The sequence below is a fragment of the Papio anubis genome, chromosome X (assembly GCF_008728515.1).
Source record: "Papio anubis isolate 15944 chromosome X, Panubis1.0, whole genome shotgun sequence".
Taxonomy (NCBI): Eukaryota; Metazoa; Chordata; class Mammalia; order Primates; family Cercopithecidae; genus Papio; species Papio anubis.
The window spans coordinates 106870920-106883032 of record NC_044996.1 but is presented as its reverse complement, the minus strand read 5'-3'; the positions used below and the strand labels follow the sequence as shown (position 1 = coordinate 106883032).

The following is a 12113-nucleotide window of genomic DNA, read 5'->3' as shown; positions in this document are numbered from 1 at the left end:
ATTTCAATAATAATACTCAGCCACATCACTCTAATGACTGAGGGACATTTTAGAGGATCCCCAAACCCTGGTGACTGATGCAAATGTGCAGGATGCACTTGAGAGCCTGGAACATCCTGTTTACTTAACACATGTATGTGTAGCATCATATTGTTAACATCAAAAGGGCATTCTTGTGTTTGGCATTTGAGGAGGCCTGTGCCATTGGAGGAAAAAAGAAATATTGCTGAAGTCTCCCCTACTAGCTATCCTAGAACCATAAAGGGACATTATGCAGATACTGTACATTAGGAGAAGAGGGCCTCAAATAACCTGGAATCTCATGAATGAAACACCTTATCATCCAAGAATATTCCCATGTGGCCATGAGCATGAGTGTATGTGTGGTATAGGAGGATCCTGTTTTCATTAATGAGATGAATCAAATGGATCCTTCTCCAAGTAATGAATCTGATTAATACCTCTCTTCCACTCTTCTCTCACACATCCCAATGAAAAAATGTATGATTAGACAAATAATTATCTGGCCTGATTAATCTCTCTGTGCTACCTTAAGAAATCTGTGATTTGTGAATTGTTGAATATGTACTGTGACCCTCTAGGGCAGTAAGAGAGGGGCTTTGACCTTAAGGAACCCCAACTCTGAAATTCTCTGCAGTGAGTTTAGGTCTCATCAAGGTACCACATAGTTATTGGGGTGATAAAACACAAAGCCCAGTGACATCATACCATGGTGCCAGTACTGCTCACCCATGTGGCCAGGCAAGTCCAGCAGGGCAGACACTTGAGACCTGCTCCCAGGTTCGGGCAGGGAAAGGAATGGCTGTGGCTGGCATTTGCCAGCCAGATGCACCAGGAACTACAGCTATTTATGGTGCCATCAGCCTCAGGGTTCCTGAAAGCTGAAGTTGGCTTCCAGATGTCCGTAGATCCAGGGCATCCCTGGGACAATGGTGGCCACTTACCAGATGCCCATTCACAAAGAACCAGCCCTACTGATCCTGGTCAGTGACCTAGAACCAGACCTTTGGCTACATGTGTTCAGAAATTTTAGAGCCAATGTCATAGTAAAATTTAGCACATGTTGTCTGATATTGATGAACCAGTTGTGTTGACCTATGCCTTAGCCTTCCTATAATAAAGAAGGCTCTACTAAGTAGAGGCCACAGAGAGGACAAAGTAGGTAGGAAAGAACAGAGCTCTCTCCCTCCCTCCCTCCCACTTTTGCTCTCCTGCCCTTGACCTTTTTCTTGCCCTTTGCTTGCTCTTATGACCTCCATGCTATCATCTGTTGGAAGAAACCGGCCATGCACATCTATTGTCTCAAAGATTAAAGGTGGTATAAAGTATTAGGAAAACTAAGCTGGGTCTAGCCTTTTAATACACTGGGCAAGAACTTTGTTCCCTGTTAGCTAACTTAGCTAATTGAAAGCTCTCGAGTGCTGTTTTCGAACAGCAGCAGGGTTGTGTCAAGCATTAAACACTTCTCTCTACAAACTTCCATTGCCTTTGCCCTCTCAAGGTAAAACTCATTTGTCTGGACTTGATGGGCAGAGTCTGCTGCCCTATAAAGTTATAGCAGAAGGTTGAATCTGTTTAGTAGAGTGCCTCTTCGCTGCATCTTTGGCAACTGCTTTTTTACTCGAGGGCTTGTGGGGAGAGTGAGAGATGGAGCATGCATGTACAGCACCCCTGTCCTCTCCCCACCCCCCAAATGCCCCGGAAGCCAAGAACCATGGGATGTCTCGGCATGGACATGTTTATTGTTCAATTTGTGACATTGTGTATATGTACATACGCATGTGTGTGTGTGGTGGGGTGTTCTCTGGTCTTCTGTGTTTAGTACTTCTGTGTCTAAGGTAAATAGACCCAGGGCTTTGCTAGACTTGGAACCTGTTAGGCTGGATTAATTCCCCATATCATGTAATATTGTAGTCCTGAGTAAAGACAGTAGAGCCATTTTCCAGAAGGGGAGGGTTGAGTGACTCGCTTGAAGTTGGGCAGCTACTATAGATCCAGTGTTATAATTCTGACCTCTTCACCTGGCCTGCTGTATTAACTTTTAAGGCCAGAGATCACCCTTGTTCCTGCCTCTGGTAGCACCTGAAGGGAATTCATTTATTGCTTTTATAACAAAAAGACTTAAGTCTGTGAAATACAAAAGGAAAAGGTACTCATAAGAAAACACAGACCCTATTACTACCCATCCATTTTCTGACCCTCATCCTCCTGTCTGGCCTCCTCCAGGGTCTAAATGCTGCTAAGATGTGCCGGTCATTCTTTTCTTTTGGGGGGCCCTTGAGAAGACTTGTTTACCTTTTCTATGTAGAGGGCAGGACAGAGCTGAGGCTATTCTTAGATAGGATGAGAGGGTACAACATTAAGCTCTGAGAATTACCTGTGTAGCTTGGGGCGTATTCTTTAACCTCTCATAACCCTCAATTTTCTTATCTGGAAAACTGAGATTGTAATATTGTACAGGTTGTGGTAAATATTCAATACAGGCTAGGTACAGTGACTCACGTCTGTAATCCCAGCACTTTGAGAGACAGAGGCAGGCAGATCACTTGAGCCCAGGAATTCAAGACCAGCCTGGTCAACATGGCAAAACCCCATCTCTACTAAAAATACAAAAATTAGCTGAATGTGGTGGTGCACAACTGTAATCCCAGCTACTCAGGAGGCTGAGGCAGGAGAATCACTTCAACCTGGGAGGTAGAGGTTGTAGTGAGCCGAGATTGCACCACTGCACTCCAGCCTGGATATTCAATACAGTCAGCCTTCCGTATCTGCAGGTTCTGTACCCATGAATTCAACCAACTATGGATTGAAAATAACAATACAACAAAAAATAATGCAAATAAAAGCAATATAGTATAGCAACTATTTACACAGCATTTACATTGTATTAGGTATTATGAGTAATCTTGAGATGATTTAAAGTATAAAGGAGGATGTGCATAGCTTATATGCAAATATTGCACGATTTTGTATCAAGGACTTGGGCATCCTAGGATTTTGCTATCCTCAGGAGGTCCTGGAACCAATCTCCAACAGATACTAAGGGACGACTGTAATTTGTTCTACCTGAATGTGTTATGTACCTCTGACACTTATTTAATTTTTGACATTATCAAGTGTGTTCTGCTGTTTGTTGGTCCTGGAAAATGGAAGTTCTAATAAAAAGAGACAAGCTATGAGGTTCAAGGTCGTTACATTCATATTTTAGTTTCTCATTTGGCAGAATATTCTAAAGGTTATAGCCATGGTATCTTCAGCCACTTGGCAGTAAGTGCATGAGACTATGTATTTTATGGCACCAAATGATGTTGACTAGAACCTTGGTAGGAGATAGGACGAGTCCAATAAGATGATGATGCTTCCTTACCTGAAAGGGGTTATAGTTTGCATATTTCACAGCACAATTTTGATTTGAAAAAGGAAGATAAGAAATGAGAACTGGAACCTGCACGGGTAGGTTAAGAGCCAGGAGAATGGAGTTCAGGTGTTTCCCTGACCAACAGTGGGACCTGAAGTGGCAGTAGGTGTTTCATCTATAAGATGAGGGTGACTAGGTGGACTGGATGAGCAGTTCCCTGCCCTTGAAGGCTTGTTAAAACACCAGTTGCTGGGCCCCAACCCCCAGCGTATCTGATTCAGCAGAACTGGGGTGAGATCTGAGAATGTGCATTTCTAAAAAGGTCCCAGGTGATCGTGATGCTCTTGGTCCTGGGGTCGCGCTTCTAGTGACACAGGTCTGATCCAGTAAAACATGCCTAGTTGTCTAAAGAGAAGGGACTACATTGACTAAGAGAAAGCAGCCTCTAGACTCAAGTGCACAATTGGGCTCCTCTCTAAAGAATGCTGATCCTCCAGATTCATGAGTGGAAATTTTCTTTTCTAATGAACAGAACAAGATGTGGTTAAGGGTGTCTTGAGGGTATCACAATCATCTTTATTAGATTCACTTGTGCTACAGTTTAGATCAAGGCACAAAGACAAGTGGATGACTAGAATCTTCTGAGGAGGTAGAGGTACTACATCACTGGTTGTCCTGAGGCCCCTAAAAGAACTGGGAGGTGGGCCCTGGGTGTAGATGAGCCCACTTAGGCCTAAGATATCTACATGGTCAAGAGACAGAATATAAAGCCCCACTTTCCCCTAGCCCCTCCTACCTTTTCATAAGCTGTGGCTTTCTTACCCCACTGGTGAATGTGCCTCATCAAGAATAGGGTCTCTATTCTTGCCTCAAGGAAAGAACTATTATTTTGTCAGCTGGGTATGACTGAGATATCATAGTATGCTGAGAAGTCTTCCAAATGCATGTGCTATAGATTTGAATTAAATTTTAGCCTTTTAGTTAATATATCACTAAATTCCGTGTTCCTTAATTTTTTTATTACTCTCATAACATGAACAAATTTTAATACTCCTCAAGTGTCAAAAGTTGTTCTTAAATGGCCAGAGTGAGCTACAGCTGGAACATGATGGCCAGTTTGAGAACTTCCAGTTGGCTCTGCAGTTAGACTCCCAACAACTGAGATCCCATGGTTGAAATCAGGTTTTATCTTTTGCTCTAGTGCCCTTTCCCCATTTACATACAGAAACACTTGGTTGTTGAAAAAATTATGTCTAGTGATACACACATATCAAAAATCACGTTTCCCCCATAAATATATAAAATTATTAATTAAAAATTAAGAGGGTGTGGTTCGGTGACTTGAGATTCTCGTTTTCATTTTTCTCCCTGGCAACAGTTAATTGGCATGCTGCTGGCCTGCTGTCTGTCCCGGTTCATCACGGCCAATCAGTATGAGATGGTGTAAAGAGAAGGTAGGTGACAGTGGGGAGTGTTTAATTTTGAGGGGTCCCCTTTGGGACACATAATACCCTTCAAATGTGCAGGAGTACTCCCTGGCCATTGAGTCACCTGATCTTGGTGGTACTTGTCCATGTGCAGAAATCTCATTTCCATGGTTCTGGGAAGGAGGTATAATTGGTTCTTTTGTGGAAACTGTGGAAATACTTTTTTCAGCTTGTTATCTTTCTTTTCAAGTCCTTATTACTGGTGAATCACTCACATGTTCTAATTTCTCTCTTAGTCTTTCAAGAACGACGGAATAAGAGACCTGTTTTAAAAAGGAACTGCAGCAATCTTTGAAAGACTTCCAAAGAATGTTAGAGCACAGTACATAATACACCTGCCCTGCTCCCCCTATCCCTTACCCCCCACGTGCAACTGACACTCCCACCCAGTCTCTGCTCCACCTTTCAGCCCATGTCACTTGTAGTGTCCATTTTGTGAAGCCTTGTTGTGCCACAGAGTGTAGCCAGGTCCCCCTGCAGCTAGTCCTAGTGAACCTCACCCCGAGGCCCTGCATGGGCCAGCCCCTCCATCTGTACTTGGTCCAACTGCAACTCATCATCGGTGACTGGTTATCACACCATCGCTGGCCCCTTTGGGCCCTGCATGTAGTGTGGGAGGCTCCTGTTAGCTCCTCACTGTGGTAAATGCCACACACCTTTAAGTAGATAAGCAGACGATAATTATCTGTTCTTTTGACTTAATCTCATTTGGTTTGATTTTCCCTCTACTAAGGCTTTCCTACCTTCTTCAGGCTGCCTAAGACATGTAAAGAAACACATCGATAATTGTCCATGAGGAGAAAAAAAGCATGTGTCATGCATGAAGGAAACTGAGCTTTAGGTGGCCTCCTTGCTTGTTACATACCTGGGTATGTGTAGGCAGTTTAGTGCATCTTTGCTTCTCAGTTGAAACCTGTATAATCCTGTTACAAAGCTGTGTTGTTGCTTCTCGTGAAGGCCATGATATTTTGTTTTTCCCCAATTAATTGCTATTGTGTTACTTTACTACTTCTCTCTGTATTTTTTTTCTTGCATTGACATTATAGACATTGAGGACCTCATCAGAACAATTTAAAAATGAGTGTGAAGGGGGAACAAGTCAAAATATTTTTAAAAGATCTTCAAAAATAATGCCTCTGTCTAGCATGCCAACAAGAATGCATTGATATTGTGAACATTTGTGATATATGTATTAATAAATAGAGCAATTACAAGCAGCTGTGTTCTGGTTCTGTTCTTTGGTTCTTATGAAAGTTTTTAAATACATTTCTATTCCATCTTGCTCTTCAGGACATTGCAGGCAAGTGGACCATCTCACACACTGACACACCTCTCCATGTGTGCTCCCACCCCACCAAAATAGCATCAGGCAACAGAGAAGCTAAAGGGTTAGATTTTTAAAATTATTGTTATGGACACTTCAGAAACTTTAACCATTTATCATGAACAGAATACATTGTTGTCTGCAGAAATAGAGCCTTCATATCATTTCAGGCCTCTGAAATCCTTGGATCTGAAATCCGTGAAATAAATAAAAAGATTTCAGCTGAGTTTTTAAAGTCTGGATTTCATTTTCTTAAAAAAGGAAATGAGCCTCTATTCTTTCCTTCATCGTTTCTAATGAGCATGAATTCTTCCCTTTCCTCTTTCTTTTCTGGGTTGGAGTGAGTAAACACAATCTAGAGAAGAGATTACATCCTACGATGCAGCCATCCCAATGCCCCAGTTTGTACTGAAGTATGGAATGCTTACACTTGATTTAAAGAGCATTTTATCAACAGGTGCAGTAGATTATTTGCAATCAGTTTATTCTTGATGAGTCATCCAAAAACGAAAAACCTAGTAAAAGCATAAATTGATCTGTTACCAAAATGAGTGGATCTAAAAGGCTCCCTCTTCTCTATAGCACAGACTGTAATTAGAATGGAGATGGCTTTCTAACTATATGCATTTATTAGCCTGATCTCTGCATAGAGTAAACCCTACTACAACATTGACAAAGGACACTGCTTAAACCTTCAGTTGTACCCTCTTGAAAAGGTCAGCATTTTTAGTGAATTAAGGAGAGCTCTTCTGTGGAAACACATGTAGCTCAAAAATTTTTCACATCTCTGTTTCGTAATTTCTATTTCATTATATATTGAAATGAGGCTTTTCTGTAAAATCCTAAATAGATCCCAACCCATGGTTTATCTTTTTGCAAACTGTGTGTTTATTGGTATACTTTGGTAAGTAAGAAATCTATATACTTTCTAAATTAAATTCAGATCTCAGAATAACATACTTTTAATGTGAAACATTTGGACCAAGGTTGATTTTCCTTTAAAACTATCAAGTGTTCATGTTTCAACTCTGAATGACTTGTGTGTAATGTCCTTTCCTCTTTCAAACGAAACTTAAAGGACACAAATTGAAATACTTTTTTTGTTTTCTTTTATTATCTTCCCCCGCCCTTTTTTTTTTTTTTTTTTTTGAAATATAACATTTACTTATGGTAAAAAACACAAAATGTTAAGTGTGCAACTTGAACTTGCTCATATGTACAAACCAGTGTAAATAACTGCCCAAATTATATACAGAGTATTTCAGCACCCTTGAAGGTTCCCTGGTGTCCCTTTTCAGTCAGTAACCACAGCCCTCTCACATCCCCTCAATCCTGCTCAGGAGTACCACTAATCTGAATTATATTCCCATAGATTAGTTTTGTCTCTTCTTCAACTTCAAATAAATAGAATCACACAGTGTGGACTGTTTCGTGTAGCTTCTTTCACTCAACATTGTGTCTGCAAGAGTTACATGATGCATGTAAACATAGTCTTGTCTTCATTGTGGTATAGGATTACATTATACAAATATAGCACAGTTTACCCCTTCTTCTGGACATTTGGGTTGTTTTTTAGGTTTGGGCTACTATGATACAGCTGCAATGAGCATTATGGTATATGCTTTTTGGTGGACATAAATACACATGCTGGATTGCTTAGAAATAAGGTATGTTTAGCTTTAGAAAGTACTACATAACATTTTCCCAAAGTGATTATACTAATTTATACTCCAATCAGCAATGTAAAAAAGGTCTAGTTGTTCCACATCCTCACCAACACTTGCTATTCTCAGTCTGTTTTATTTTAGCCATTCTGCAGATGTATAGTGTTATCTAGATTTAATTTGCCTCACACTTTCACTTTTTCATTGACATTGACTTTTTCATTGTATTCTGTTCATGATAAATGGTTAGTTTCCGATGTGTCCATAACAATAATTTAAAAAATCTAACCCTTTAGCCTCTCTGCTGCCTGATGCTATTTTGGTGGGGTGGGAGCACACATGGAGATTTGATTTCCTCTTTTGTAAGATGTTCAAGTATTGTGTGTATTTTAAAATCAGTTGTCTTTATTGATTTGTAGGAATTCTTTCTCTATTCTGGACACAAGTGCTTTCTTGGATGTAAGTATTGCAAATCTTTTCTCCCAGCCTGTGACTTGCCTTTTCAAGAAAAGTGAGTTCTGGATTAACAATGCATCTGGTTAGAGGTAGAAGCAATGACACAAATAATTCAAAATATTAAAAGTCCTTTCTTCCTAGCAAGAGCAATGCTTGATTCCACGGTGCCTCCACTATTTGTTAGTTGACTTTAGAAGGAGCTTTGCCTTTTATTTGTGTTGTGCTTATGCTAATGTAATTAGTTTACATTTTCTACAAATATAAAGATTTGTAGCTGGGAAGAGGAAATAATTAAAACATGTCATTTGAAAATGTCAGGAGCCAGGCCTAGTGTCTCATGCCTGTGATCCGAGCTACTCAGAAGGCTAAGGCAGGAGGAATGCTTGGGCCCAGGAGTTTGAGCCTGCAGTGAGCAATGATCGTGCCACTGTACTCCAGCCTGGGCAACAGAGCAAGATCCTGTCTCTAAAAAAGTAAATAAATAAAATGAAATAAAATATTGGGACATCCCCTAGCAATCAGACTCAGGAAAAAAAATATTGGAGGACAGGCTAAGGAATTTAGGTTTAAATTAACAAGATACACAAAACAAAGGTTTTCTTGTTTGCACACATTTAATTGTCAATATTAAAAACCTTTGAACAAAACTTAGGTAATAGATTTTTGAGATTATCAATCATAGCCCAGCCCAGAGATTGTTGAGGTTTAGCCTGAGCTTTTTCTTTGTTAAAACTCCCCAGTTGATTCAAATGTCCAGGCAGAGTGGGAACCTCTGTACTAGAATCTGGCTTCAGCTTACCTTTTTCACCTTGTGCTCCACGTCTATCCTATTTACTTGAGATTGTTTTATCCCATGCTTTCACTCTCATTCTCCCTGTTTGGCATGCCTTTTCCCAAGGCTTCCCATCTTCAAATACCATCTTATCTGTGATGTTCTTTTGATAACTGCAGTCCTAGCCTCCTGTGACAACTGTCTTCTGTGCTCCACATTTTAAATCAAGTATTAATATTTTCCAGAATGTTGTCCATTTTTCCTGCTTTCAAGTTTATAAAGTTGTTATAGTAATGTCTCATTTTTGAAATTTTAATGACACCTACTTTTGTTCCCTTTTTCATTCCTAGCATTATTTCTTTCTTCCCTTTTTTCCATTAATGCTGAAAATTTGTCTATTTTATGTATTTTCAAAGAACCAGCCTTTCAGTTTCATCCTTTCTATTGTTTGGTTTTTATTTCATTAATATCTGTTCTTCCTTCTGTTTTCTTTGGGTTTCCTTGGATTTTCTCTTTTGTCAATCCTTAGCTCATTAATATTTTAAACCATCTTTTCTAATAATTTCATGAAAGGCTGTAAATTCTCATCTAAGTACAACTTTAACTGCATTTCAGTTTTAATTTGAAATTTTTGTTGTCTTTCAGTTCTAGACATCTTGCAGTTTCCATTAGAATTTATGCATTGAACCATACATTGGGATTTTTTTTTTTTTAAGTTTCCAAACATGGATTTTAGGGTTTTTTGTTCAAAAAACTTGGTTTGTATAATAAAGATTCTTCATTTGTTGAGACTTGCTTTGTGCCTGGGTATGTGGGCAGTGTTTGTTCTGTGTGTGCTTGAAAGTATGTATCTTCTTTAATTGTTGGGTGCAGGATTAGGACAAGCCTGTGAATATACTCAAATAGTAAATTTTATGAATATTAGTAAAATCATTGGTTCTTATGAATATTTTGTCTGTTTATCAGTTTTTAAGAATGGTACATTAAAATCCCCCACTGTGATTGTAGATTCTGTCAGTTTTTGCTTTATATATTTTTAAGCTTTGTTGTTAGTGACATGCAAGTTTAAGATTACGTCTCATAGATGAATCATTTCTTTTGTCATTATGGACTTTCTTTTCTCTCAATTATGATTGTTTTTTTCTTTAACATTCATTTTGTCTGATATTATAGTTATAATTATTTTTTCTTTTGATGAGTATTTGCCAAGAGTATCGTTCTGTATCTCTCTGGTTTCAGTCTATAATATTTTTGAGTTAGACATGTCTAGACATGTCTCTTTCACAACACATAACTGCATTATGTTTTCTTTTTCAGTCCAATCTGAGAAAGCTTTAACAATTATGTGTTGTTATTACTGATGTTTTGGTTTTATTTCTACCATATTATTTTTTCTGTCTACTATTCATTTCTTCCTCTTTTGCTGCTTTTCTGTCTTCTCTTGAATTAAATATATTTATATTTCTTCTTTGGAAAGTATAGATGATATTTTTATTGTTTTAGAGGTTAATGTTAATCTTTTAACATGAATATTTGCGTTTAAAATTAATCAGAATAAGGATTCTTAAGAAAGATAGGAATCTTTCTCCAAAATAACAAAAAGACCTTGGATTGTTTTAATTCTAGTCACCACTCACTTAACTTCTGTATTTTTGTTGCCTGACATTTTATTTCTACCATCTCCCCAAATGAATATTAACTATTAGTGGCTTTACAGTTTATTTAGACTTACCTAAATGTGTACCATTTTGTTGTTCCCCCGTTGCTTCTTGCCTCTTAATCCTTCTGGGTTCAGAGATCTATATGTGGTAAATAATCTCAATTTGCACCAGAAAAGTATCATCAAAAGACAAAATTATAACAAGTTAAGTTTAAAGATCTTCATTGACTTTATTTGTGATTCCAGAATTGGGCAACACTTCGTTCTGTGAAACGGAATCAGTGTTATAATGAGATGAGCAGAAGGAGTTGGCTTTATAGACAGAGAAAGTCTGAAGAAAGCAGAAGCAAAGAACAGAGAGCATAGCAGTCCTTTCAAAGCTACTTTTCTTGTAAAGCAGGACAAGGAAACAGGGCAATAGAAAAATAATAGTTAACATCAGGTTACTTCGGGACACTTTCTTGTGTAAGAATTAAAGCAGAGGGAACTTCATTATCAAGCCTATTGAAGATTATAAACTGGCCTGCTAGGGAAATTAGCTGTTTCTCCTTGCAATGTCAGAAAACAACTTAGTTTAGGTTTAGTGACTTTAGGATGGGTGACTTCATTTGGATTAGTCTGGTCTGTTGGGGCCTAGAACAGAAGCTTAGTCCAAAACAGTGGCCTCCTATAAATTTCATTTAGCAGTGTATATTTATTTCCTAAACATATTTTTAATCCACTATTAGAGGTTTTGCCTAATGTGTCTAGGTCCATTTCTTTCCAGTTTGCCACGTTACCAGGATGTATATTATATTATTTGTGGTGTATTATATGCTGCCTTCTAGTTCTCTAATTATTTTACATGTAAGTAATTTTATTCACAGTTGATTAGGATCTTTTAATAGTGTTCTTGAGGGCAAGGATGATGTCAATACTGTCTTTGTATCCCCCAGTGACTGGCACAGAACTAAGCACTTTCCAGGTTCTCAAATTACTTTATGAGTAACGAATGAATGAACTCCAAGTCCTTAAACTGTGTGCCAGAGCTTATCCAGTCTTATATAAATATATTTTCTTAGGTTATTTCAGTTGTTCCTTACGTCCTATTTGCGGTTTTATCTCTAGAATTCTGTGGCATTCCTTTTTTTGCCTCATGTCTTCTTTTCTACCAGTTAATGCATCACTAGTTTTGTCTCATAGGTATGTCATAATTTTTCCCAATGCCCTCAAAGTAACTATGTGTCTTGAGTAGAACTGGTATGATTCAACCTTGATTCTCACGTAGACTTATAGTCAGAATCCCCAGAATTCTGTTTCTTGGAGGAGGAAAAATGGTTGTCTTTGTTTCCTAATAGAACCTAAAGCATGTAAAAATATGTTAATAAACAC

At 38.5% G+C, this 12113-nt stretch overlaps 1 protein-coding gene across 2 annotated transcripts in view; it reads left to right on the top strand.

Moving 5' to 3' along the window:
• The window catches only part of TSPAN7 (tetraspanin 7), a 120079-nt gene extending 113996 nt beyond the window's left edge, over nucleotides 1–6083 (top strand). For both annotated transcript variants that reach the window (XM_003917579.5, XM_009197404.4), the window contains exons 7-8: nucleotides 4758–4833; nucleotides 5103–6083. In XM_003917579.5, the coding sequence (XP_003917628.1) occupies nucleotides 4758–4826 (69 nt within the window). In that variant the 3' untranslated portion in view covers nucleotides 4827–4833; nucleotides 5103–6083. The remainder of the gene's footprint in view (nucleotides 1–4757; nucleotides 4834–5102) is intronic.
• The last annotated feature ends 6030 nt before the right edge of the window (nucleotides 6084–12113 follow it).